This window comes from Nyctereutes procyonoides, unplaced genomic scaffold, assembly GCF_905146905.1.
Source record: "Nyctereutes procyonoides isolate TBG_1078 unplaced genomic scaffold, NYPRO_anot_genome, whole genome shotgun sequence".
In the NCBI taxonomy this organism is placed as follows: domain Eukaryota; kingdom Metazoa; phylum Chordata; class Mammalia; order Carnivora; family Canidae; genus Nyctereutes; species Nyctereutes procyonoides.
Genome location: NW_026575139.1, coordinates 22,473,359 through 22,501,033, shown reverse-complemented (window position 1 = coordinate 22,501,033; position 27,675 = coordinate 22,473,359). Strand labels below are relative to the sequence as shown.

General features: G+C 46.7%; 1 protein-coding gene across 2 annotated transcripts in view; it reads right to left on the bottom strand.

Annotated features, from left to right (window-relative positions):
- Positions 1-3,571: 3,571 nt before the first annotated feature.
- Positions 3,572-27,675, bottom strand: part of POMT2 (protein O-mannosyltransferase 2) — a 44,567-nt gene continuing 20,463 nt past the window's right edge. Inside the window, exons 7-21 of one of the 2 annotated variants that reach the window (XM_055304096.1) lie at positions 27,548-27,654; positions 26,792-26,874; positions 24,223-24,332; positions 19,596-19,662; positions 17,196-17,265; positions 15,497-15,575; positions 13,960-14,111; positions 13,437-13,528; positions 12,308-12,384; positions 8,956-9,027; positions 8,591-8,707; positions 8,396-8,501; positions 7,167-7,307; positions 6,899-7,013; positions 3,572-6,065 (exon numbers count right to left, since the gene is read on the bottom strand). In XM_055304096.1, coding sequence (XP_055160071.1) covers positions 5,960-6,065; positions 6,899-7,013; positions 7,167-7,307; positions 8,396-8,501; positions 8,591-8,707; positions 8,956-9,027; positions 12,308-12,384; positions 13,437-13,528; positions 13,960-14,111; positions 15,497-15,575; positions 17,196-17,265; positions 19,596-19,662; positions 24,223-24,332; positions 26,792-26,874; positions 27,548-27,654 — 1,494 coding nt within the window. In that variant the 3' untranslated portion in view covers positions 3,572-5,959. The remainder of the gene's footprint in view (positions 6,066-6,898; positions 7,014-7,166; positions 7,308-8,395; positions 8,502-8,590; positions 8,708-8,955; positions 9,028-12,307; positions 12,385-13,436; positions 13,529-13,959; positions 14,112-15,496; positions 15,576-17,195; positions 17,266-19,595; positions 19,663-24,222; positions 24,333-26,791; positions 26,875-27,547; positions 27,655-27,675) is intronic. The other variant, XM_055304097.1, reaches the window with a different exon arrangement.

Genomic DNA, 27,675 nt, shown 5'->3' with positions numbered 1-27,675 from the left:
CTGCCCTCGGTACTACCTGGAGGCATTAGAGCTTGCGCCCCCTTGGCACTGGGTCTCCTTCCTTCCGCCCCGACGTGGGGCCCGGGGATGCCGAGCACCCGCCTGAGCCTGAGTGAGCGGGCTGAGGCTGGGGAGGCCCGGCAGGCTGCCCACCACCTCCACCTCCATCCCGGCTCGCCGGCGCCCTGGGACTCCCAGCCTTAGGGACAGCGGCAGGACTGCAGCCATTTCCAGCCAGGCCTGGGTTTTCCTAGGCAGCATCTTTAGCAATCTGGGAGCTCCAGGTCTGGCCCCGGCTCTGCCTGGCCAGGCCCCGGGTCTTGCGTGCAGCAGCTGTGACCCATTGAATACCTGGACTTCAAGGGAGTCAAGTTCCAGCATTCTACTATTCCATGGTTTTCAATAGGCTTTTTTTTTTTTAATTTTTTTTATTTATTTATGATAGTCACACACACAGAGAGAGAGAGGCAGAGACACAGGCAGAGGGAGAAGCAGGCTCCATGCACCGGGAGCCCGACGTGGGATTCGATCCCGGGTCTCCAGGATCACGCCCTGGGCCAAAGGCAGGCGCCAAACCGCTGAGCCACCCAGGGATCCCTATTCCATGGTTTTCAATAGGCTTTTTAAAAATTTTAAATATTTTATTTATTTATTAAATAAAAATATTTTATTTAAATATTTTATTTAAAATTTTAAATATTTTAAATATTGTTCTTTAAATTGAAGTCCAGGTAGTGGAATCTCATGCTTGCCATTCAGGATGTGAAGTTGACCCCGTGTCAGGCCTAAACCTTTCTGTCTCTTTCTTTTTTAGGGAGGTAGGACAGGGGCAGAAGGAAAGGGAGAGAAGCAGACTCCCTGCTGAGCAAGGAGCCCCACACCTGGCTGGAGCCCACAACCCTGAGACCATGACCTGAGCCAAAAACCAAGAGTCAGAGGCCTAAGGGACTGAGCCACCCAGAGGCCCAAAAGCCTCTCTCTTTCAAACATGGAAGCTTCTCTGGCCCCAGCCCAGTGCTAGTGGCCCAGGCTTTGGAGAGCAAAACCCTCGTTTATCCTTCATTATTTCCAGTGTCTCAGCCTAGCTCCTCTCAGCCTAACTTCTCTCCTTCAGTGTCCTCAGTGTACATTTAAGGGGGTCAGATAGTGGGGTCTCTAGGGCCCCTTCAGCCCACCTCCTTTGGTCCATGGATACAAGATGGTATTCGGGCCAGTGGTCATGAACAAACAGGCCAAGGCTCCATGCCCAGGAGTTTGGGGTACATCCTATTCTCTTCCCCATCTCTCCACACATCTCTGGGGCCTCTGGGCTGAGCAAGAGAGCAAGATTGTAACGCATCCTGCCTTGTGTCCTAAAGAGTCCAAGATCCCCAAGTATGAGCACAAAGGGGCTGGGGGCAAAAGAGAGAGGAAAGCCAGGTTACTCAGGGACTAGATTTCTCACTGGGTATCCCATGGCCCTGCAGCCAGGTCACCAGGTCGTGTGGGGTGCGGGGTGGGGTGGGGGGTGGGGGACGCCACCTATGTCTCTGGGCCCAGATGCCTTGTGCTCTGTGCAGGCCACCTGGCTTATCTAAGGCTTCCACCTCACCCAATTTGCACCTCCTGGCAACAGTCTACACTTGGGAACTTCTTGCTTCCTTTCTCCTTTGGACAAAGTCTAGGTCTGCTAAGTTAATGGCAGTTCATGGCTTTAGCTGGTAAGTGGTGGAGTCACACTCTCTGCCTGTCTCAAGCCAGGAGGATGGGGCTAAGTGCATTGAATCTTTGCTTCCCTGGGAAAAAGGTCTCAGAACCTACCTGGTTGGGCCTATGCAGGCCCAGTGGAGAAGGTGGTGGGTGTTACAACCAGGAGAAGGAGGGCCTGACCATATTTGAAGGCTGAAGAAGTCACAGGATCTCCCCTCCCTGCCTGGCATCTGCCCATGACCCGGGCAGGTGGTTCTAATGGAGGAGAGAGTTGCATGTTGTCCTATAGCCCTGCTGTCACTGAGGTGGAGTCGTCAACCGTAAGAGAGCTAGCATCCACTCAGCACTCCTGTCCTGACTCTTGGCAAGGATGTTTACATCATTCATTCTTCGTCCTCACAATAACGCTCTCACGTAGATAGCGTTTGTTATCATCTGGTTGGACTGTGGATTAAACAGAAGCCCAGGTATCTGGTAATGAGTCTGAGATCACAGAGTTGGAAGTGGTGGGACTGGGATTTGCCCTCAAGCCTGACTCCAGGCCATCATCTAGATCTCTGCCCCCTTCACTTTGATGGACTGTGACCAAGAGCTGTGTCCATAGTTCAGACCAAGCCAAGGTCACTGGGTCTGGGTCAGTAGTCCCTGGTTGGCTCTTAGATGGCTTCTGAGAGCCAGGTGTGCATAATTATCTTTCCAAATTCTCGTTTAGTGACATCAGGACGGTAGCCTGAAATGGGCCATGATGGGAGTATTTACACCACAGTAATTAGCAAGTGTTAGAAATCAGGGCTTTTTTTCCTCCCCGAAAACCAGAGGTCTGAGTGCACCAGGAAACACCAGCCCCTGGATGAGCTGTAGATGCATTAAGTAGAATGTACAAAGGAACATGCAAAATCTGAGCTGATTCCAGGCCTTCTCCCCAAGGGACCCAGAGTTGCCAGTTTGTTCTGGGAAGGTGCTTCTAGACCTAGGACCAAGCTGGAGAAGCAGAAAAAACCCAACCTGATGCCCAGTCCTGGCCCTGCTATTGACAGGAGTTCAGGCAAGTAATTTAATCTCTCATGGGTAGAATGGAGACAAAACCAGAATTGACTTCACTCTGCCTTTTGAGAATTCAGTGTCACAGATGTGTCGGCATGCCACTCAAGAAGTGTTTGGTCCTTCCCTAAACTGCCTAGACTCTGTACTTTCCATCCCCTGAAGATCTGCATGGCCCTCTCCCCAAGCCCTCCAGCCACTCCTGTCCCAAGAGGGAGGTGGAGTCAGGCCGTCCCCACTTCACAGAGCAGTGCCGCTCCTCTCGTCCCTTACCTCCTGCCAACACACCATCAGCTCTCACCTCCTTTGGACTCTTAACATCACACTCCTGAAAACAGAAGACCCCTGTCAGGATGGGGCCTCTGCTGAGCAGAATAGGAGCCACTCCGATGCTGGGCCACACAGCTGCCTCCAAAGTGGACAACTGCTACTCTCTCACGCTCCTTGCCCTACTGTGTGGAGGGTTACAAGAGAAAAAGTGAGGTCCAGCTTCCTACTTATTTTGGACTAAGTTAAAGTAAGTCAAAAGAACAACCAGTATTCCTCAAGTAACCTTGTAAGTGGGAGGGCCCAATGCCTGCTGGGGTCAGCAGGCCCACCTGCCCAGCCAGGGCCTCTGCTCAAATTAGAATGGCCTCAGATACTGAGATATAGTGGAATGGTTTTCGCACTCAAAACATTCCTGTCTTCTTTCGGAAGCCCAGGGGAAGTCAGATTCAATTGAGTACAAGAAGAACACCATGACATTCAAAATAAGAGCTATTTATTACAAAAGTAAATGACCTCTGGTTATCTGTGGAAAATTTTACATATATATATATATATATATATATATATATATATATATATATATATATAATTGTGGCTCAAGAAGCTGGCTGGAGGTTGGGCTAACAAAGATCTTCTTCCTCCACCAGCAAGTTTGTGGGCATGTCACATTTCTGCCAATTCCTGGGCATTGGAGCCCACGTTCAGAGCACCACTTTGATAGGCCCTCTCTCCAGCATCTTCCACCGACCGAACCTGAGCACTGGAAGCTGCATCAACCCATACGGCCTTGTCTTCTTGTCTTCGGAGAAGTGTGTGCCAGTCTGGGCTAAGGAGAAGAGGAGGGAGTGAGCTAACGATTCTTCTCTCATCCTTGGAGTGCAGTAGGAGACAGAGGAACCCTTTGTCCCCAGTGTGGCCAAATGAGGAAGGAGCCATAGGCAGGAAGCTGGCTGAGCTTTCTCCTTTCTCACCCTCACTCGGGTGGTGGCCTCTCTGGCTCCTTCAGAGTTCCTCCTTCCAAAAGGTTCCTAGTAGGGAGTAAGAAGGTGCAAGGGGACATCGGCCACCTCCCAGTTGTCACAGGGCCATTGTTCTTGGCTGAGGGGCAGGCAGACTCCTGCATTCTCCCTCCAGGGGAACCCACCCAATGGCTACTCCCACCCAACTCAGGAGAAACCAACTCCACCTTTGAGGAGGAAAGACAGTGGTGGGGTAGAAGGGGTGAGCAGAGGTTCTCCATTCCTGCTCTCCTTCCCTTCCAGAAATGCAATTAAGCACACAGCCCAGACTCAGCACACAGGCACTTCCTGCCAGGGGAAGTCAAAGGGGCTGCAGCCCTGGGGGAGGGAGGTCATCACACCCCAGATCTAATTAACAAACCTGTCTTGCTTTTGACATTGCTGCATTTCCTCTATTAACATTAATGATGGCTGGTCTGAACGGCTAAGGACGGCCAGAAGCTTCCCTCCCCACCGCCCAGTAGGTAGCACAGCCTGTCCCTGGACCCAATTTCCAGTCTCCGTGGCAACCGCCTCCCAAAGATGCTTTAAAGAGCTCTGACCCTGTCAGAATTGGTGGGGGCTCTAGAGGAGGGAAGATGAAGTGTGGCAGGGCCTCATCATTAAACCTGGAAGCATCACAGTCCTCTGAGACAAAATACTCTGTCATCGTACCAGCAGGAGGGAGGCAGCCTGAAGAGCGGGCCTGGGGCTGGTTCGGTTCTGACCCAAGGGTTTTATTAATCTCTTCCATTTGAGGAGGAACTAAAAGAAACAACTCTGAGCTTCTTGCTTGGGCTTTAAAGTGGTAGAGAGCAGAAGCTTTACTGCAAAGACTCAGACCCTAGGTGCTCTGGGTCTTTGGGGAGAAAGAGATTGGTAAAATAGTGACACAGAGAAATGGAAATGAAATGAAATGCATCCAGGGCAGCAGGGAAGACTAGAGAAGTAAAAGTAGGGAATACCTCATGAGTGACAGGAACACCAACCCAACCCAGCACCACAGATCCCTACCCTGCTGCACACCAGCCTCGGTAGCTAAGAGGGCCCAAAGGTTCTCCCAGCCCTCAGGAGAATGCATCCACCTCACCCTCATAGCCAGGCTAGATGCAGAGGGAAAAGGACAGACAGCAAGAAACCACATCTGGCAAGTAGGGCCTGGGGACACAGAGCAGCCAAGGATAGGACGCCATTCCTCCCACCAGTCACCATGTGACTTTCTCAGAGATCAAGGAACCAAGGGCTGGTAAGGTCCTGGCCACTGGCTCCAGAGCCCAGTCCTCTGTGCACACTACAGGCAGGAAGCACAGCCACCTGCTGCCAGAGACTTCTCAGCAGCTGCTACCCAGGGAAGCAGCTGGGAGGCTGGCCCTCCTGCTCAGGGGCACTCAGTTGTATGGGTGTGTTCGTGGGGAGAAGGGTGGCACAGATTGGATGGCCCCCATCTGCTCTGCCCTTGGTGATATCCCAAAGAGGGGCCAGTGAGCTCAGCCTTCTTGGAGGTCAGAGAATTTTTGATAGCTCTTGCTTTCAAACCAAATCCAGTGTGAAAGAAATACCAGAAAATACTACGGTAGCCCTGGTCTATTTCTCAGAGTTTTTGACAGTCAGCTGTCCACAGGTATATGGGCAAATGAAGTCTCACACTCCCACACACTCACACCCATTCTCTCTCACATTCATCCTTCCTTAGGTTGCACACTCAGGGAAATGGGCCTGAGAGATGTTGTCCTCTGTTGCCAAGCCATTCCCAGTGGTGGTATCTCTGCAGACAGAGCTGTGGGTCTCCCTAGTGTTGGGTTAAATTCCGGGGAGGCTCCCAGAGCTTGGTCCTGGCGGGCAGCAGAATTCCTCAGGCTCCTCGGGCAGCTTTGCCCACAGCTGGGAGGTCCAGATCCTGGCTGCACAGCTGGCTGTCCCCAGAAAGTTCCAGGACTCAGGCTGGAGTCCTTGCAGGAGCCTCAAAAGTCCCATGATTCAAGCCACCTTAGTCCTGCCATGGGACTTCCGGGGTCCTGGGCTAGGGGACCGACCATCCCATAAGCCAGAGGGTGGAAGAGGTAGAAGCTGTAAGAGAGAATCCAGAGGGAGGAAGTTGGCATCCAGTGCTGGGCAGGGGCAAGGGGCCCCACAGATCTTTGAAATTTCACACCCCCTGCTGGAGCTTATCAGCTCTTCTCCACCTACAAGGCCCACTCTTTCTCGTCACAGTGTCTGAGTTCACCATGTGGGCACACTAGTCTGGGAGCTTGGCAGATGCTATCTTAATGACAATGAAGGAAAGGGCTCTTCCCAGGAGGCCCAGGGGAGAGACCAGTCCCGGGGTCTGGTGGTAGCTGTTTGGCTCAGAGTACTTGTTAAAATGTGCATGAGCCCTCAGGTCACAGGCCCACCATTTCCTGTACACACTTTAATGCTGCCTTCCTGGCCCCTAAAGGCCAGTGACTCTCAATAGGGGATCTGTGAGGCTGGCAGGAAGGGGAGGCGGGTAGTGAGGCTTGCCAAACAACACCCTCCTTCTCTGGGTTATTCTGAGCCACACCCCACACCCCTCTCCCCACTCTCTCCCTCACCCCACCCCCTCCAGGGCTATGCAGTAGGGAGCCACGGGAACTAAAGAGAGGCAGCCAGTGTGCGAGGGTGGTACAAAAGCTGGGACCCGCTGGCAATAAGAAAGGATGCACAGTTAGTCCCAGGTTTCTCCTTTCCTACTATGCATTTGGGTTACCTGGGAGCTCTGAAAACTGGCTCAGTTGAATCAGAGCTTCTGGGGATGGGCCCCAGACACCAGTGTGCTTTCAAAGCTCCCCAGGGGATTCTAAAATGCATCAAAGGCACAGAAATCAGAATTGTGGGCCGGGAGCAGGGGGGCAGCAATGCCCGGGGTAAGGGATATTCACCTGTAGGCAGTTCCCAGGAGCAGGCTCAGGATTCCCACCATATATACACCCCTGGCCAGGAAAGAAGAGGCCAGACTCCAGGCACAGAGCCGCAGGAGAGTATCCCACAGAATTCCTAGGATAAAGAAGAAAGAGACCTAGCACTGGCCTAATAGAAGACGACTTCCCAGGATATAACACAAAAGAGCCACCCCAGGTCAGGAAGCAGAGACTCCCCCTCAGTGCTGCTCTCCCACCCTTCTACCCAATCCTGGTAGGCCGCGCTCACCTGTCAACATGCTGGAGAAGAGCATGGCTGGGAAGTAGTGGTGGAAGTAGAGGATCCGGCCCATCAGGAAGAATGGGAAGTAATGGAGCATCCAGCCGAGCAGGAGCTGACCGCCTCCTTGCAGCAGGACCTGGGACAGCCCTGGGCCCCAAGCAGCACAGCTTAGTCAGCAGCCAGGGAGGGGCAGAGACCCCAGGCTCTTGTCCAGCTCTGCCCTTCCTTGCTATGTGGCTAGACTAAGCCATGTCGCCTTACTGAGCCTGCCTTCCCTCGATTGGAGCACGCTAAGCAAGCTGCTAAGCAAGCTTACAGCAGCTGGAAGACATAAGCAGCTGGCCCTCAAGAGCTCTGATCACCACCTGTTGAGAGAGGTCTCAGCACCTGTGCAGGTGCACCAAACAGCAGCAGGAGGCAGTCCAGCCTCTCAAAAAACCAGGATGCTGCACGCCTCACAGCCAGCTGCTCCCACCCCACTGCCATGTCCCACATCTTTGCTGCCGCATAGATTTTTGCAGTGCCAGACGGGGCAAAGGTGAAGTCAGAGATGAGGATGGAGGGCAGAAAGGGGGTCTAGGGCTGTCGCTGTTCACACAGGAACTACACAGGGTAAAAAGAGCCTGTGGGAATGTCTCAAGGGCTGTGGTCCCTTCCCCACTGGAGGACAGGGCCATGGAGCAGGGAGGGACAGAGGAGGAAAGATGGGCAGCTCTCTACAGGACATAGAGGCTAAAAAGTGAGGGCTCTGTAGTCAGACTGCTCGAACCTCAGCTCTAAACTTACTAATATATATACTGGGACAAGTCTCTTCTCTTTGTGCCTTTGCCTCCTAAGTCATAAAATGGGAGTTAAGAATGGTCTATTCTGGGATCCCTGGGTAGCGCAGCGGTTTAGCGCCTGCCTTTGGCCCAGGGCGCGATCCTGGAGACCCGGGATCGAATCCCACGTCAGGCTCCCGGTGCATGGAGCCTGCTTCTCCCTCTGCCTGTGTCTCTGCCTCTCTCTCTCTCACTGTGTGCCTATCATAAAAAAAAAAAAAAAAAAAAAAGAATGGTCTATTCTACGGGGGTGCTGGGAGGATGGAGTGTTTAACATAGTCCTGGGTTGTGGTGACTGAGCTTTAAAAAGCGAAGGAGAAGGAAAAAAGTGAGGGATGAAGGCAGAATGGCCCATCGGCAGTGCAGGTTCGGGCCAGCTGCTAGGTCAGGGGAGGGAGAGCCCAAGGGACTAACCTTTAACCTCCGCAGGCAGGTGGGTCCCTCTTTGCACAGCTACAGCAATGATGCTGCCCAAGAGGAGGTAGAGGGCAATGCTCAATAGATTCAGCCACCAAATTACCTGCATGGGAAGGAGAACGGGTGGGTGAGAGGAGAGCCCCCCAAAGGTCCAGGCTAAGGGCCCACGCAGGGAGTGTGCAGGGCACTCACCGGGTTGCCGAGCAGATACACGCGGAAGTCTGTATCATTGATCCCTGAGAAGCGCAGGCCCTGCAGGGCAAAGGACACCCTGCTGATCCAGGGCCCAGTGTATCCCAGCCATGGGTGCTTCGGCAGGGAGGAAGACCAGTTACCTTCCACAGATAGGGGGCCTGGGCAGAAGGCTCAGAAAGTGCTGATTCTATGTGAGCTCTCTGGGAAGGCCGGGTTGAAATCAGGACAGAGAACAGAGCCCTGTCTCCGGCCATCTCATGCCAGGCAAGGCCTTGCCCAGTCACCCCACCTTACCCCCACCAAGTCTCAATGGTCTCTTTTTGGCCCTGTTTCCTGGGAGCAGTTCCAGCCTCAAGCCCTACCTGATAGTTGATAGGCCAGTGCCAGGGTTTGGACGTGAACTCATTGTCCTTGGGTTTGAGGCCATTGTTCCCCTGCAGGAAAACGGCAGAAAAGCAGCTAGTCAAGGCAGAGATCTAGAGGGGTGCCAGAAATGTGGAGTATGTATATTCTCACATATAGCCAGCTGTCAGGAGAAATCTCCATGTCTCTTGCAGAGAAGAATCTGGTGCTTGTTCTCAGTCACTGATCACCTGCTTACAACTGCCTACTTCTCCCAACACACAACCTTCCACTGCCACCACAGACAGTCCATTCAGACCCACTATGCTTGAGAGAAAGAAGAATGACATACACTCATCTTCCAGACCTAGGAGAAGGTTTCAAGAGGACTAGTGGGAGATACAAAATCAGGATGACTTGTGCCTCCAACTTGTGGTTGAAAGCCAGTTTCTTTTTTTTTTTTTTAATTTTTATTTATTTATTTATGATAGTCACACACACACACAGAGAGGCAGAGACACAGGCAGAGGGAGAAGCAGGCTCCATGCACCGGGAGCCCGACGTGGGATTTGATCCCAGGTCTCCAGGATCGCGCCCTGGGTCAAAGGCAGGCGCCAAACCGCTGCGCCACCCAGGGATCCCTGAAAGCCAGTTTCAAACACAAAACCAGACACTCTGATGAGCTCCTGGACTTGGAAAAAGTTACTTTAGTCTAGTGTTTCTCAGCTTTTTTTTTTTCATTCTTGTTCCTCTTGGGACTTCTTAGACATTTTTTTCCTAAATGCCTCCCATGACATTTTAACACCACAGCTATATTGTAAATGTGTTTACATACTGGATGACTACGGATGCCTCATACATTATAAAGTTAAGAGTTTTTGCCCTCCAAGAATCTATTTTACCCCCTGGGGGTGATATTATCCCCATTCAGAATGCACACTTTAGCCTGAAGGACCCAGACTCAGTCCATTTAATCCAGTAACCAAGACTGTCCAACAATCTGCCTCTCTATGCCAAAATCAGGGCTTTTCAAAAATCAGAAGGAAAAGATCAGGACCCTGGATACTAAGCTCCAAGACTGGTGTCATCCTGATTATCAGAACATATTGAGAAGGCACTTCCCAAGAACAGGAGTAAGGTGCTATGAGTTGGGTCAGGGCTTCTCTAATGAAGGGCCTCAGAATGAAGAATGAATCATCCTGGGCCCCAGAGGAGCTGCTAAGGAAAATCAATTCCTTCAAATCAGTGTAGTTCAGTCCCGGGCTCGGGGATTCCAGCCAGAGTGATAACCAACCAGAGGCATCTTGTTGATTGCATTAATCTCAGAAATCCAGCGCCTTTACTAATCCAAGAAACGCAAGGAAGGAAAAGTATATACCCATTACAAGCCTATGCATTTATACATAATTCTCTATGCTTAAAATCTAAAGTGGGCTCGTTCCAGCTGACCTCAGGAGACAAGGCAGCCTTTTCTGCACAGAATTCAGACCCTCCATTCAGTGGGCAGAAGAGCCCTCTCCCATGCAGTTTCTGTCGTCTGGACTATTTTGATCACTCTTCCCACCCTGACTCTGTATTGGTTGAATAAGAAAGTTCCCTGATGCACTTTTACTCTTTGGTTCTACCTCTTAGATAATGAAAGAAAAAAACGAGACTATTTAGACTTAAGTCTTAAAATTCTACCCAAGACACAGAATGATATTTTGACTGACAGGTACGAATTCAAAAAGCTATGTCATCAGGCCACAGTGACAGTTACAAACAGGGAGTCAGAGAAGAAGTGACCTGGAGATCACTTAATGTCAAGTCATCACCTCTAAATGTGCAGAAAGGATATAAAATTTGAATTTTTAAAATCTAATCTGGTGAAATAAGTCAACTATATTTACTGAGTACTGCTTACATAATCACTTCCAGGAAAGTCCACTTGACAGCAACTCAGCAGGGGAAAATAACCACTACACCTCCCTGTGACACTGTGGGTGGAGTGATAATCACATACCTGGCTAGACATACAGGGATTCTTAAACATCGTTCCTGCAGGACATTAGCTTTCCATAAACCAGAGGAAAAGCAAAGGGTTTCTCTACTGAACAGGGGAGACATTAAGCTAGTGGTAGAACTTTCTCAATTTAAAAATCTCTCTCAGGCAGCCCCAGGGGCTCAGCGGTTTAGTGATGCCTTCAGTCCAGGGCGTGATCCTGGAGACCCGGGATCAAGTTCCACATCGGGCTTCCTGCATGGAGCCTGCTTCTCCCTCTGCCTGTGTCTCTGCCTCTCTCTCTCTCTCTCTCTCTCTATGTCTCTCATGAATAAATAAATAAAATCTTAAAATAAAAAAAAAATCTCTCTCAATTGTTTTTTACACCTTTGAGGCTAGGACTGCTGTGAGATACTAATGATGGAGAGTACAAACAATGAGTCTTACAAAAACTGCAAAAGACTCAACCATGCTCCTAAACAGTTCCCGTGTCTAGGAACATGAGTGGGCACTTTCTGCTATAGACAAACAACATGCTCAGATCAGCTATTCATCTTAATTCATTCTAGTTTCATATAATGGAATGAACTATCAATTTCTCAAGATCTTCAACCAAGAGCACTCTGGTTTTCAGGGACTCTGCCATTTGAACAGATTTGAGAATCACTTAGAAGCAGAAGAGTGTAGGGGCACCTGGGTGGCTCAGCCAGTTAAGTATCTGCCCTTGGCTCAGGTCATTGATCCTGGGGTCCTGGGATCCAGCCCCACATCAGGCTCCCAGCTCAGCGGAGAGAGCCTGTTTCTCCCTCTGCCTCCCTCCACTTATGTTCTCTTTCTTGCTCACACACTCTCTCTCTCAAAAAAATAAATAAAATCTTAAAAAAAAAAAAAGACAAAGCGGAAGAGTATAGAGGTAACCAGCACTGACTCTGAAAGCCTGCCAGCCTGGCTTTGAAGCCTGGATCCACCTCTTTCATTTAGTTCTGTGACCCTGGGCAAATTCTTTAACCATTCTGTGCCTTGATTCCCTCATCTCGAAAGTAGGGACAATAGTCTCCGTAGAATAGTAATAACTATGGAATAATAGTACAGTACAAAAAAAATAGTACAGTACAGTGCTTAGAGGCATCTGACACATAAGAGCTACATTAGTGTGCATTGGTATCTGCTGTCATCACCATCATTACCATCGTCATTGTCATCATCATCATCACGACCAATCTGTGATAAAGGAAATGCCTTTGAAGACCCAGTAATCCAGGAGTGAAGGCCCTTTCAAAGTCCTCCACCAGGGGACAGTGGATTTATACCATGGCTATTATCTATGATGCAAATTTGTGGATGGCCAAGAGCTCATGGAGAAGCCTTCAAATAAGAGGGGGCCACAGTACCCGGATCATCACCATGTGGGATTCCAGCAAGATTTCAGGAAAAGTGGGCTGTAGCACATCCAAGCTGATGTTTGGCACTAGACAAAGAAACAACAGAGAAGAAAACCTCAGTGACATGCACATTCTCACAGCAGTCCATAGTACCAAGACTGCACCTGGGAGTCCGAATATAGATTTCCTGATGGACTGGTTAACAAGTAGAGAAAAGTGCTGAGGAGACAGAAGAAAGCCTGGTCCAATCCTCGATTATCCCTTCAGTTTGTGCAAATCACTTATCAGGCATTTGGAGAGATATGAACCCTGTCCTCAGTGCTGCCACTGCTCTTGGCACCATCATCCTTCAGTATGGAACAGGCTCAAATGCTGCTCTCCCTGCTAGGCCGGTCTGTGAGGACAGGGACCAAGTCCACGTCATTCACTAGTGTTCCCTGGGTCCCCAAGGCTTCCCACTAAAGAGTGGTTTAATTAGTTAATTAATTAGCTGGTTGGTTAAATTAGGTAGTAAGAAGAGTAAGCTGGGAAGCATGGAGAAAGGAAATGAAGCAGTAGCTGGAAAGGGGTGGTTGAGGAGGACAAATGGTGAATCTAAAGACTACAGAGTTGAAGATGACACTGATGTAGAGAGGTCAAATCGGAGCCTGGGAGTATAGATGTGGGGCTCAGATCAAGGGCCAGGGCTTTCTGTAAAAGTGTGGGCTGGTTGTGGGGAGGGGAGAGCCCTACACAGGGGTGTAAAGGGAGAGCACTAGCCTGCTCTAAGCCTTGAGGGTGGGAGGTGTCCATGGTGCATGGTACAGAAAAGCCCAGAAGGAGATGAGACAGAGCAACAGGCACCACAGGCAGCAGGGAAAAGTGTCAAATCCAGCCAGAGGCAAGGGAAATGAGAAGAGATTAGCTCTGGCCCACAGCAAGGTCACTGGTCACTTCAGGGGTAGTTTAAGGAGGATGGGAAGTTTACATGGATGGGAAGGAAAAGGAGCCACCTATTGAGACACACTTAGGAAGACTCGAGGTTCAAAAAAGGCAGGAAATGGCAACAATGAGATAAAGTGGCAACAGAATCTATGAAAGTTGATTTTTCTAAGATAAGAGTTACTTGTAAATGTTTCCAGGAAGTAATCTCACTCACATTTGGGATTGATATGGTCCTCCACATTCCAGATAGAGTTGAGGGTTTCCTTCAGGTATGGGGTACAAGTAACTTCCAACTGTTCCCAGCCCCTGTGAAAAGCCGTCACAGAGGTCTCAGAAGATGTGAAACTCACCAGAGACTTGCACTGTCGAATCTCTTAAAATTCATAGAACACAGAGGCCATGCTTTTTTCAACTTTACTCTTTTATATTTCATAACCATGCTAGGAGGAGTCTAGCAAAGACTATTCTTATTTTAGAAAGGCCCAGAGTATTTAGAAGGTCCAGCCAGATGAACAACTATTCTGCTCAACTATCAGAACCCATAAAATACCAAAGAACTCTGGAGTTCTATGCTCTATAACACACCTGATGCTTTTTCTCACTTCATCTGCCACTAAAAATATGAAAACATGAGGTGTACACTGACAACTGGGAAATAGAAGCTTCTGGTATACTCCTTGTAGAATGAAAGGAAAAGCGTGAGCCTCAATTGGGACACTGAAACCCCAGACACTCACCACTTGGGCAGGACCTTTCCCGAGGAGCCCAGGACACAACCTGTGACCAGATGGATAAGGCGAATTCGACTTCTCAGCACCTTGATCCGGTTTCCAAATTTTCTGTTTATAACCTCAATCCGCCAGAAATCATTTGAGTCTCCTGTCCCGTTCTGCCACGTAAATCAAGGAAAAAATACAAAGAAAATAAGAGGACTTTAGAGAAGATCTATGGGGAGAGGGAGATGGCCACCCTTTCAGATGCCACCATGTTACTAAATGGGCCTCAATGGATGAGGTGGGAAAGGGAACAAGAGGGCAACAGAAACATCCCAAGTGATGGACATTCCCCCAGAGCTCACTATCACAACCAAGAAAAGTACTGTAACTCCTGCAGCCTGCAGTCCAATTTTTTACTTCATAGGACTTTAAATTCTAAACGTATGTGGGTTTTTTTGTGTTTTTTTTTTTTTTTGTGTGTGTGTGTTTTGTTGTTGTTTTTTAAAGATTTTATTTATTTACTAGTGAGAGACACAGAGGGGGGGTGGGCAGAGACATAGGCAGAGGGAGAAGCAGGCTCCATGCAGGGAACCTGATGTGGGACTCGATCCCATGACTCAGGATCATGCCCTGGGCTAAAGGCAGACGCTCAACGACTGAGCCACCCAGGCGTCCCTGAACGTATGTTTTTGCTCTGAAACCAAACTCAAGACATTACCCTGAGCCAAAAGAAATAGACTTTGGCCATTTGTACCCATTACTTGGCCATGTGGACACTCACTCACCTTAGAGTGGACACTCACTCACTCCAAGGTCTGGCTTGGAGATTGTATTTTGAAAATTAACACACTTGTGTCTAATTCTCCTCAGAAGATGCCCACAAGGAAAAGATGAGCTGTCGCTCTAGTACTGTGGGATGAGCAAACAGATGGAAGGCTGGGAAGTCCACCTTAAGGAGCCCAGTAGCTTTACTGATGCACCAAAACCCCTGCAAGGGAATGTAAGATAGTCCAAAGTCTAGCTGCCCACTAGTTGTTTTGTTTCCAAATGACTCCCCAAGCCAGAAGTACTCCTAGAGTTTCTTCTATTAACTGCATCATCCCAAGGTAGTAGAAAATCTCAAAGCAATGTGGCTAACCTCCCCCTGCAGAATAGGGAAGTAATCCTTAAAAACAGCCAATAAGGATTTGGGATCTGGCAAAGAATAAACTTACATATTCAGCTACGATCATTTTGCGGGTCCATGGCTTCGATGTCCAATGTGATTTAAAAAGGGACCCAAATAGTATTCATATGTGACATTTATTGAGTGTCAGAACATAAAAATGGCATGGTTATTATGGGAGGAGAGAGATGCAAACAAATAGACTCATAGGTTGCTTTTCCCATAGCAAGTCTAGCAAAGAAGTTCCCAGTGTTATTAGAGTCCCAGTCTCCATGCAACCCATCATCCTTAGGAACATTCCAGAATTCCAAGGAAGATGTTTTCTGTCACATGGCTCTGAACCAGGCCCCACAATATTTTTACATCCTGCTCACTCTCCAGCTGCTCACTTACTATGCCATAGCCAGTGACCTGATAGTGCTTCCTGGTCAGGGGGGCCTCATGATAGTGACTGTGCAGGTTCCGAGAAGTCCTAGAAGTTAAAAGAGAGAGAGAAAAACACCATTATCCTGGAGAAAAGAGATGTGCAACATCTCCTCTTTTACTGAGGATGTTCAGAGTAATCTGTTAGTGCAAGAAAATTAGAATCTGAACTATGAAACCAAATGTATCAAGATTATCTTGCCTATTTACTCACAAAAAATATCCAGAGAGTCAGAGGATTGGCCAAAGCAGCAGGGACAGATGGGAGGAGTCCTGGACTATGCCAAGAAAGGGGTTAACTTCAAGAGTCGGGGATGACTTACCACATTTGGTGGCTTTGAAGCACTTAGCTTGCCTGACTCATGAGGCAGCTTTGGGGATAAGAAATTAAGACTTATAATCCTCACATGCCTGAGCCATGTAAGCCTCCTCCCTCCTGTTTAACTCTTTCTGCCCTCATTACCAGTCTTACAAAGTGGAGATCTATGGGGGAAGGGGGGATTCTTTTGGCTTTTATTTACTTTGTGCGTTTTATAACAGTTCTTACTTTTACCCACAATAAGAAGTAAGTGTTCAATATAAAAATTCTGGGAATTTCCAAAAATAGAAATGTCCCGATTTTTTTTAAAAAACTATACTTGATGATTCTAGTATACAAAATTTTTGCAAGGCTGCTTCTGACATCTATCATTCCTGTTTGCTCTTGCACATGGTGCCCTATTTCCTTGTATGCTTAGTTACTTTTATATGTATTATTCACTGTCACTGAAAAACTACCTGAGGGAATGAATAGCAATGTCTTTCCCAAAGAGGATTTACATTTGCTTTTAGCCAGGCACCTAGGAGATATTACCAAGCTAGGATTATGTTCATTTAAATTCATGGCCTAAAGATTTTGAGACCATTCAGATGAAATTAATTTGGGCCACAAATCCATGTGAGGATCAACTGTTAGTTACAACTTTTCAGGAACCAGAGATACTCCCTCCTCACACCGCTCCCCCTGATCAAGCCCTTTGGGGTTTTCAGATTTGGGGGAAGGATCACTTACTAAATTTACCACTTTGGGTGTGCCTAGAGCTTTGAATTCACAACTCTTTCCCTCAAGGGGCAGTCAAAACCAAAGACTGAAACTCAAGATTGTGGGATCAAAGCAGAAGCCGCTGCAGCATCCTACTCATTTCTCTGGATTCACACACACACCCCACCCCCGCTCCTTCACTTAGATTTTGGCCTAGTAACTCTCTACTGTCTTGTTAGCTCTTTGATGCTTTAGATGTTCTCATATTATTCCAGAATTATTTGTTATTTTTAGTAAAAACATCACTTAAATACACCAGCTTGCCATAATCTCAGAAACAGATTTTTATATCTTCCTAAAGGCAGCTGCTTGAGAAGCTTTGGGTAACTCAAAAAATTTTTTTCCTCTAGAGAAAGGAAAACTGAGCAGTACCTTCAAAGTTCAAAGCCCCCCAAAGCCAAAATAGACAGACAAAACTGACTTATCTCACCAGACTTCATAAAATGGATCTCCTATTCTAGCACAGCAGCCTTGTTTCATTTATTAAAGCCTCATTCAAATCTGACTTTTGTTTATTTCCAGCTTAGAAGAACTCCCTACCTTTGGCACCCATACCCTCAACTCATCCCAGACAGCAAATTTACTTACTCTTTGTGTTCTAGCCGAACGATGTCTCCATGTCGTACAAACTCCACTGGGATTGAAGGATCCAAGGGATCTGCCAAAAAGAAACAAGCATTGATATCTGAAATTATTCACTCATTAGGCAGGTATGAATTGAGGGCCTACGAGAAAAGAGTTATAATACTGTAGGCACTAGAGGTACATATAGAGTGCTGGGCAAACAAAGAGAAAGGCCCCTCATTGTCTCAGAGAAGGGTGTCTCAGAGATATGCCTGAAAAGACTCTTTAAGGAGGGGAGAGTTTTGTCAGGTCAACAAATGGGGCACAGTTGTATGAAAGAACAAAACACATTCGATTGATGGCAAATGATTTCATATGAGTGGGTGGGGCAGGACAGACCGTGGGAATGAACAAGTAGGGCCAGACAGTGTATGCCAAGCTAGGAAATGTGGTCTTTATCTTACAGGCACAGGAACCTCCACAGGAGGGTTAAGTCAGGAAGTCAAAGAATAAGATTTTCCTTCTAGTAGTAAAAATACAGTCTTCCAAAAATTAAGTTCATGTAAATGACCACATGCCCAGCTGTCCTCAGAGTCCAATGTTAAACCCTACAAATTCTGGTCAGTCATTATCTTGTCTCTGGCAACAAACTTGCTAAGTGTGAGGCAAAGAAAATGATGAAGTGACAAAGAAAGGGACCACATCATCTAGAAACCAAGTTGATCGGGTCTGGCAAGGCAATAACAATGGAAAAGGCGATGGCAGCAAATCAGCAATACAAAAGGATCTTTGCAAACTTCTCCCAAACAGTGAGACACTAACACTCTGTGGTCAGGAAAGAGAAATGAGCCAGAACAAATCACTAGCTCTTAAGAGAATCAGAGAACTCAAGTGTAGAAATGACCATTCCTATGTGGACTTTAAGATCTTTGAAGATTAGTCAGCAAGGTGACAAATCAAATGAAGTTTCATTTCACATGGATGTGGCAGAAAGGGGCGTTTGTAGCCATCAAGAACACAAAGACCTAAATAAATAAAATCACAAATCAGAGAGAAGTAGCAATCAACTGCATAAATACAATCAACCATAAGAGAATCTTATGAAAAACTATATGCCAATAAATTGGACAACCAATTTCTAGAAATGGATAAATGGATAAATTTCTAGAAATATATAAACTACCAAAAGAACACAAAGCCTTTATAGTCTATATGGCTCCCACTTTCCAAAGTGCTTGTAGCACTCTTCCTTCACACAGAGCCTCAGTTCCTTGGGGGGAAATGCAACCACCCTAACCTAGAAGCCACACTGAATAACAGATCAAAGGTGTTCAAAGATTTGGTCCATGCCTATATAACTTTAGAGGTAAGTCTTGTCTCATAACTCCTCACTATGACAGGCCATTATGTTTGTTCTGTTGGATAAAATAATCAATACTGGTATCATAAAGGTATAGAAACAGACTCTGACCAATGGTGTCCTAACATATATTATTGAGGATTAGGAGGCAAAGACAGTGGTTGTGTACATTTCTAGCCTCAAGACCATAGCAACAAGAGGTGGGGAAAGAAACAAAAAAGTGAATTTAGATGAATAGCTACCCACTGCCATGCAACGGCTCAGGAGCAGCTGATTCAAGATAGGCTGAGAACCAGGTGGGGTTTACTGAATGCCTATGACACAGGACAATCAGCAGGGGCTCAGAGGTGAGCAAGAAATGCCCTCTGTCCTCTTCTCAGCTGCAGCAGAAGATACAGCCTGCAGGTAGCTACCTCCCTGACCAAAGAAATATCTTGATATAGCCCATGTCATAAAATCCTGAGAGCCCAGTAAGTGTGCTTCAGAGCAGCTTTGCCCAGGCCAATCAGGAGCAGGCCAGCAGATGTTGAGTGAGGGCTCAAGCACCAGGCTAGACAAGCCCAGCCATAAGCCCCGAAATCTACAATTGACTGGTCCAGTCCTGGGATGACCAATGGGTACCAATACTCTATCACATATCACATCAGGACAACTTGAGCTATACTATATGCTGGGGTCTGCAAGGCTATGTGCTCTCATTAGAAATGAGAGCAGCCATTGTGTACCCTCAACTGGGGGACTCAACCAGGCCCTGGCAGCATGTACAGGTAACCAGTCTGGATTAAGTTTGACCCTTGGCGCTTCTCTCTAGCTTCAACATGACAGCTATTAAGAGTGAGATCTTATCTGTCTTGCTCACTGTTTATCTCCTATGTTGACAACAGTGCTTGGAACATAGTAGGTGCTCAATAAATAGCTGTTGAAAGGATAAATGAGATCAATGAAGGTATTGCCAAAGAATGCTCAGGAACACCCATCTCTGTACCATTTGAAGGCATGGGAAATGTTAAAAATGGCTCAGAGTAAGCAATAATGCAAGAAACATTAGTTCTCTACCACATTACCTGCATTTGTATTATGTTTCTTAATAATCCACAGGTTGTTGTAGTCCTTGTGCAAATAGGTGGTGACCTGGGATGGGGAGTGGAGAAGGTGGGAGGGAGAATACCATCAATATCAGCACAGTCACAGGACAATCAACAGCAAACCAACATTGCTTAAGCCTCTTTCAGAATCCCTAGCCCCAACCGGAGGGGACATGTTTCCCAGTGGGGTTCAGGAGTAGCACTGGTGAGATTCCCTCCTTCTATCTACATTTAGAGGGTTCTCCCACAAGAGCCTTTTTGATTTGTCTCTTTGTATTTTTCTACATCTTATCTTTAAGGTTTCAGACTCCAGGCACTCTAGGCTCAGTTGGTTAAGTGGCTGTCTTTAGCTCAGGTCATAACCACAAGGTCCTAGGAAGCAGTGAGCCTGCTTCTCTCTCTGCCTATCCCCCCTGCTCATGATCTCTCTTTCTCTCTCAAATAAATAAATAAAATTTTCAAGAAAATAAAAAGATTTTATTTATTTGGAGAGACAGAGTGTGCGTGAGCACACAGAGCACAGGAGCAGAGGGAGGGGCAGAGGGAGAAGCAGAGGGAGAAGCAGACTCCTGGCTGAGCAGGGAGCCTGAGACAAGGCTCGATTCCAAGACCTAGAGATCACAACTTGAGCCAACGGCAAGTACTTAGCCAACCAACTGAGCCACCCAGGGGCCCCAGTGAATAAAATCTTTAAAAAAAAAAAAAAGTTCCAGCCTCCTAGAGGAGGAACTATGATATCTTATGTAACACAGTCTCCCGCACACAAAGAGGATTTAGTGCACTTTAAGAAGTAATTAAGACCATGCCTCAAACTTTCTAAATGAAAAATTCATGTTATATTTTCTGGAATGTTGCCATATGAAACTGAAAAGCTCCATAAGTATCTCATCCTAGAAGCCTGAAGTTTTAGCCCATAACTGTTTTATAGATACTGATTTTTTAAAAATTAAATGTGTGTACATGTGAACATGCATGTAATGCTGTGACAAATCTAATAGCAAAAACTTGGAAACAGTCTAAATGTCCAATAAGAAGGAACCACTAACATAATAATACATCCACAGGAGAGAATATTACACAGCCACAGAAAATGTTTCTGAGCATTTTTTACCAGCATAGAAAAAGGCTTATAAAATGCTGATGCTGAAAATGGCTGCCATTTATCACCATGTACCATTCTACATACTGGGCAAGTCTTATCTTTATGCCATAGGCACTATGGTTATCCTCACCTTAGGACACTAAGGTTTAGTAATTTGCTCAAAGTCATCATAGTCTATCAGTGGAGAGACAGGATTCAAACCAAGGCAACCAACTCCAATGCTCCCAGGATAGAGACTAAACACATACAATTATGCCAATTATATAAACAAGAACATAAATATCCAGAAACAACAGAAATATCCAAAGTGAGTTTTTGTAACTCCAACTGGACAAAACATGACTGATTTACTTGCAAAGAGATTTAGAATTAGCATTTGGGGAAAAAGTTATGTATGTATTATGGCTACTTTTACTTTCTTAGAAAGAAAAATCAGGAATCACAGTATTAAGAATATATAAGAAACTGGGATGCCTGAGTAGCTCAGCTGGTTAAGTGTTAGACTCTTGGTTTCAGTTCAGGTCTTGATCCTAAGGGTTGTGAGTTTGGCCCTATACTGGGATCTACGCTGGGCATGGAGCCTACTTAAAAATGAATGAATGAATGAATGAATGAATGAATGAAAGAAAGAAAGATAGATAGATAGATAGATGATAGATAGATAGATAGATAGATAGATAGAGATAGATAGATTTTGGCAGCCATAGAGAAATTAAGTCCATACTCCTAAACAAAAGTATACAGTATACAGAGTATACTAGCTGTATACTGTATACAAATACAAAGTTCACTAGCTTAGATTTGTTTAAAGATCTTAAGATCTTATGGTGCTCATGTGTGTGTACTCTGTGTATTTTTTTAAACAAAAATCACTATTAAAATTCCTATAAGAAAAATGACTTCCTTACTATGAATGTAGTCCATGGTCTCTTTCTCCCATTGGAACATTTGTCTTTACAACAGATTTTTTTTTTATAACACAAGGTCTCCTAGAAACACTAGTAACCTATAACAACAGAATGTTATACATCAAACTATGTGGATAAACACTGATCTTCTGGAATTACATGTAGCTTTTGTGTTTTTTGGGGGACTTTTTGTTCTTTTGTTTTTATTTTTCTATGTTTTCCAATTTTATTTTATAAATGTTACGGTTTAAAAATATTAAAAGTGGACACTTCAAGTTGTTGACAAGAGGCTGAGGGCCAGGGCAGTGAGGGCCACTAGAGGTGGCTTACTCCAATTCCCTGGTTGACAAATGAAGAAACCCACTGAAAAAGGCTCAGTGTGATTCAGCCATGAGAGCCCAGACTCTTCCATGCCTTGGCCCCACACGCTCTCCCTACACACCATCATGACCTCACACCTCTACACATGGGCTGCTAAGTGTGTAACACTAGGACTAGTGTAACAGGGTCCTCGTCTCCTTTTGCACAGTGTAAACATTCTTGGCCACCACGTCTGTAACTTTACCTTCTGCATGACAGCTGCAGCTTCCCACAGAAAGGCTAGCTGTGATTTTCTGCCCTGGCTATACATTACAGAGAGCTTCAAAACAATATAGAAAGGCACAATGCATGGGCCCAATCCTAGATCAATGAAGTTAGAGCCACTGTGTGGTGCCCAGGCATTAGAACATTTTAAAAGCTCTTCAGTGGGTTCTGAAGTGCTAGAGACAAATGGAGAATCAAGAATGGGAAACTGATACTAAAACCCAACACCTTGGGCCAACTTTCTGATAAACATAAACTAGTAAATAAGGACATAATAATGATGAATTTTGAGAAGGAAAACTTTTTTGCAAAAAAAAACCCAGTCATTTTGCAAGAGAAACAATCACTCCAAGCTTCTCAGCACAACAGCCTGCCCTGCAGCCTGTACGCCTCTCCTCTCCTCTCCTCTCCTCTCCTCTCCTCTCCTCTCCCCTCCCCTCCCCTCCCCTCCCCTCCCTCCCTCCGCTCTCTTCTCTGTTATGCTGGCTGAGAATTGGGGCCTCATCACTGTTTAGAAGTGATGCCAATTAGTTATGAGGCCCCCTTTACTGTCATTTAAAGGTCTCTTTCTTAGCCCTCGCCTTCTCTGAGGCCTTTGCAGCACCTGGACTGCAGACCTCCTCCTCCTGGGAATGCTGTCTGCCCTGAGCTCTCTTCCCACCTCCCTGTCCCCGCCCTCCTTCTCAGCCTCTTCTATCTACTGGCACCCCCAGAGTACTTTACCAGTGCCTAAGTGTTGCTACCCCCCAGGGCTCTTTCCCTGGCTCTCCTCCCTCTGCACACCCTTTCTGGGCAATGCCACCCATCCCACTGTAGCATGTCACCCATATGCTACCCACTCAGATCTCCTTGAGATAAGCCCCAAACCTAAAATACACAAAGAAAACTCTCTCATCTCCAGAGCTATTCTTCCTCCATTTCTGACTATGGTCAAACAGCATTATCACACATACAGCCTTAGATAGAGCTCACCCCTGCCAGCTACCAGTGATGGGGCCCTGACACTGACCTGTAAAGTATTTCCTGAATCAATTCTCACCTCTATCCACAGTCTTTACCTCTATTCACCATCCTCTGTCATGATTATTGCCTCCTAACTGGTTCCTTGCCTCTAGTCTGCCCCTCCTTTCAATCCATCACCCTTCTGCTGGAGTTATCTTTCTAACCTAAAAATGTAATCACATCTTATCGTGTCTTAATAAATCTCAATGCCTCACCAGCATCCACAGAACAAAGTCAAATTTACTGTAACATGGAAGCCTCTGCACAACCTGGCCTCTCCAACCTCTCCAACATCCAGCTTCTCCCTCTTAGGCACTGTCCATCACAGCCACACCCAGCATGCGTGGACATGGACACAGGCACACCGTTGCTCACTCACTCAGGTAATACCTATGGTTAATCCCCCAGTCAACACATGTATTACCCTCATACTTTTAATCTGCACAACAACTCTATGATGGAGAAAGGCACCATTTATTTTTCCCAACTTAAAGAGGAAGATACTAGAGCAGAAAAAGGTCAAGTAACATGTTCAAAGTCACATGTCAGAGGAACCAGGATTCAAACCCAGATAATCTAGTCTGGTTTCCAGGTCTGTGTTTGCAGCCACAAGACTTGACCATCATCCATGTCATGCCAGGCACCACGCTGGACATTCAAGCCTTTCAAGAGCTAGCAATTAAGTAGCAAAGACACAGGAGGAAGGAAGTTCTCACAGTTCAGTGTGAAAAGGGTTACCGCATAGGCTCACAAAGTGTGCCAGGCAAGCCTCTCATGCAAGAGGCACCTCCCCCAATATCGAGTACAGGTGGGTTATGATGATCAGAGGGAACGCTTGCACTGAAGCCTAAAGAAGCTGGAGTTAGCCAAAGGAAAGAGGAGAGGGTGCAGGAGGAAGAATGTTTCAAGCAGAGAAAACAGCACAAGTAAAGGACGAGGGCAACAAAGAGAAGAGTGGGCTCCGTCCCGGCATAGCCTGGTATTGATGCAGTACTAGAGGCTCACTGACCTGCTGCTGGCGGGCGCCAATGCCCTCGGGGTAGAGGTGCCTGTGGGAGTGGAGATAGCCGATGGCCATCCGCAGGTTCTTCACAGTGATCACAGAGCCATAGGCCAGATCTAGGAGAAGGAAGACAGTGGAAGGTGTGAGCTGCCACAGGGCTAGTGGCTGCCCTGGACTGGGAGGGGCCTCTGAACCACAGGACTCACTAAGCCTCTCACAGACTGCACTGGGCCCAGGACCACCTAAAGCGAGACACACAGGTGCCTTCTCCCACAGTATCAACTCAAGTGGGAGGTCACTACAGGGTCTCCCTTCCTTCCTCAGGACTTCGGAAGAAGCTGGTATTAATAGTGGTATTATCAAAGCTCTATATATAATAGCAAGAGATTAGAAACAGTTTGTCCTTCAAAGTCTATATATACATTAAACAGAATAAAGAAAGCATTCCATATCTTACCTAGAATATTCTTCAAGATAGATACAACCTTATGATACACCATTAAGATAAATTTCACTTTTGTGAAATCCACTTGTGCTTTTTGAATCTAATACTATATAAAATAACTGTTCAATAGTGTTTGGGTTTTATTTTTTTAATTCTGAATTAAAGAAAAAAAGAATAAACAGTTTACCCAAGAATACCCACTCTGCCTGTCGGTCCTAGATAACTACAAAGTCTCTTTCCCTCCTTAATGTCCCTCTTCTCAGTCCCCTGTAACCTGCCTGTCTGCCATTCCCCAGCCCACTAATATAGGTCTTGCTCCATCAGTGATAGGCTACCCAGGTCTTCCTTTGCTCGTTCATTTGGTCAACAGATCCTACCAATTACATGGTGGATCCAAAGATAGAGGAGGCCTGGCTGTGGCCCTGGGAGAGCCCAGTCTTGGGAAAGATAGTTGCACACACCCATGAGCACAGGACAATGGGCAAATGCTCCAGCAAAGGGGTGACAACATGTGACGTGAGGCGAGTCTGGAACAGAGTAGGATGAATTCTCATGCAAGAGTAAGGAGAGGCTGGCTTGATGGAAGAGATCACAGCTGAGCTACGCCTTTAAATCATGAGTAGGAATTTGCTAAATGCCATAGCTCCATTTTTCTACATTCACATGAAGGCTAGCATATGCAACCCTGTACACTGATGACCACCTTTGCTTCTGGAAATGCTCTGTTCCCCCTTCTCAACCCACACTCCCTCATGAACTGTCCTCTGCAGCCTTCTTTCCTAATCTGCATTCTTCTATACTCCCCAGTTACCTGACCTCAGCCCTGTTCTCATTTTCTTTCTACAGGTTCCTTAAAGATCACAGCCACTGCCACACTATCACGTTCCCTCTTAGCTGGCTGATTCCTCCTCTGAAAGCATCAGCTGCAAGCCCGCTGGCCCCATTGCATGGATTTCCCCAAGCATTTCAAGGTCAATCTCTCTACAGTAGAACCCAATATCTGTCTTTCTAAACCAACTCTTTTACCTGCCTTCCTATTTCTCATTCTATGCACAGTCTTGGTGGGTCCCCTTTGACCTAGGCACTATGCAAGGCACTGGAGAGACTAGAGGATATTGTTATGCCTCCAAGAAATAATTACTTGGACTCAAGTCCTCAGTGACATCTTTCCTCCTCTCTTTCCAGGTCCAATCTCCCTTGTCCATGCCCATCTGCCCTACTCCTGTGGCTGCTACCATGATGCCCAGCTTGAGTCCTCAGAACAACTTTCCAGAGGCTATCCCAGCCTCTAATCCCATCCCCTTCCTAGCCATCCTGTATTTTGCCATCAGCTCCTCCCTGCTCAAAGGCCTCCACTGGGTCTCCACTGCCTGTTTAATGAAGTCAAACACCTCACTCAAATGTTTCAATTCCTCATAATCTGGGCCCAACCTACCCGTTCTTCCAGGGCCTGACTCCATAGCCTCTCACTCTGTGTACCTCTGATGCTCTCCAACCCCTTAGCAGAAATGATCTCTTGCACACTTTGATCCACATAGCTCTGTGTTCGCTCTTTATATACTTAACACACACCAGATCCTCTACTCTGCAGGGCGTCCATCTAATGTGGCTAACATGTGCTCACTTATAATCTGTGAGTAAGTGACTGGATGTGAGGGGTACCTGGGTGGTTCAGTCAGTTAAGCATCTATCTTTGGCTCATGTCACGATCCCAGGGTCCTGGGGTCGAGCCCTACGTTGGGCTCTCTGCTCAGCAGGAAGTCTGCTTCTCCCTCTCCCTCTATGCTCTTTCTCTCTCAAATAAATAAGTAAAATCTTAAAAAAAAAAAAAAAAGTGACTGAATGGTGAGTTAGAATATGATGGTGACTGATTACTAGCATCAGAGGGCTTTGTCCTTTCACCAGATTCTCTCTGGTTGCCTTCCCATGCAGCTGACTTGGATGCTTCCAAAGCCACAAAGGAGAAGTTATTCTTTACAGACAGTCTAAGAACTTGTGGCTGAGGGCCACACTTCATGTGATCTAACTGGATCTTTCTCCTAGTTTGTCACCTACAGGCTAAAATAACCCAAGCTATCATACTTGTCTTTTCCAATTAACCTACCTTCGTAAAGGCCAAGAGATACTCACGTTCGGGGATGGAAGCATTGTGAAGGTTGTTGCCTGAAAGCCGGGCCTGGAAGGCAGAACTGAAGAAGCCATCGCCAGGACCACTGTGGGGAAAGGAGCAGAAGAGAGACAAGCTCATGGAGAGAAATTCCAATTTCCTGGCAGCCTTGGGAAGAGCCCTGCACAACTAGTTTAAAAGAAGTACAATAGTAGTGGCAGTGTAGTATCATGGGACAGACATAGGTGACGGAGTTGGAGAATTGGGGGTCCAAATCTCAACTCAGCCACTTATTAACTAGGTGACCTTCAGAAGTACCTAACTTTGTTTTGCCTCAATTCCTCATTTATAAATTGGGGATTTAAAAAAATCAAAAGAACTAAGAACCCATAGTAATTAAGTGAGATAATATATATATAAAATGCTGACATTTGATAGCTACTTGTTAAGTGGGATCTGCAGTTAATGTTACTGAGATCATTACCCTCCTCCAAGTGCACACCTTATTCTGGCCCACCTCTGCTAAGCACAGAGACTCTGTTTAGGGATAAGGGGCAGTCTGGCTATTAGGAAGTTCTCCTCTTCCTTCAAGCCAGGGGGCTGGCTTTTCTGAGCCCTTCAGATACCCAAAAGATAGAACATAGGAGGAAACAAACAGATAAAACCCATCAGGTCCCTCTAACATCCCAACCACAGACCCAGGAATCACATGGCCCACCTGGGGGGTTGAGAGGCAAGAGGAAGACCAGAGGCAAGAGGCTGGAAAGGCTTTGCTGTACCTTTTGTTCAGCACCATGAAGTGAATGGCATAAGTGGCCGTGTAGAGAGTCAGGGGCAGTGCTATGAGGCACAGTATGCGAGCAGTCAGGTGCTTTCCCACAGTCACCTGCAAACAGAGCCAGTGCAG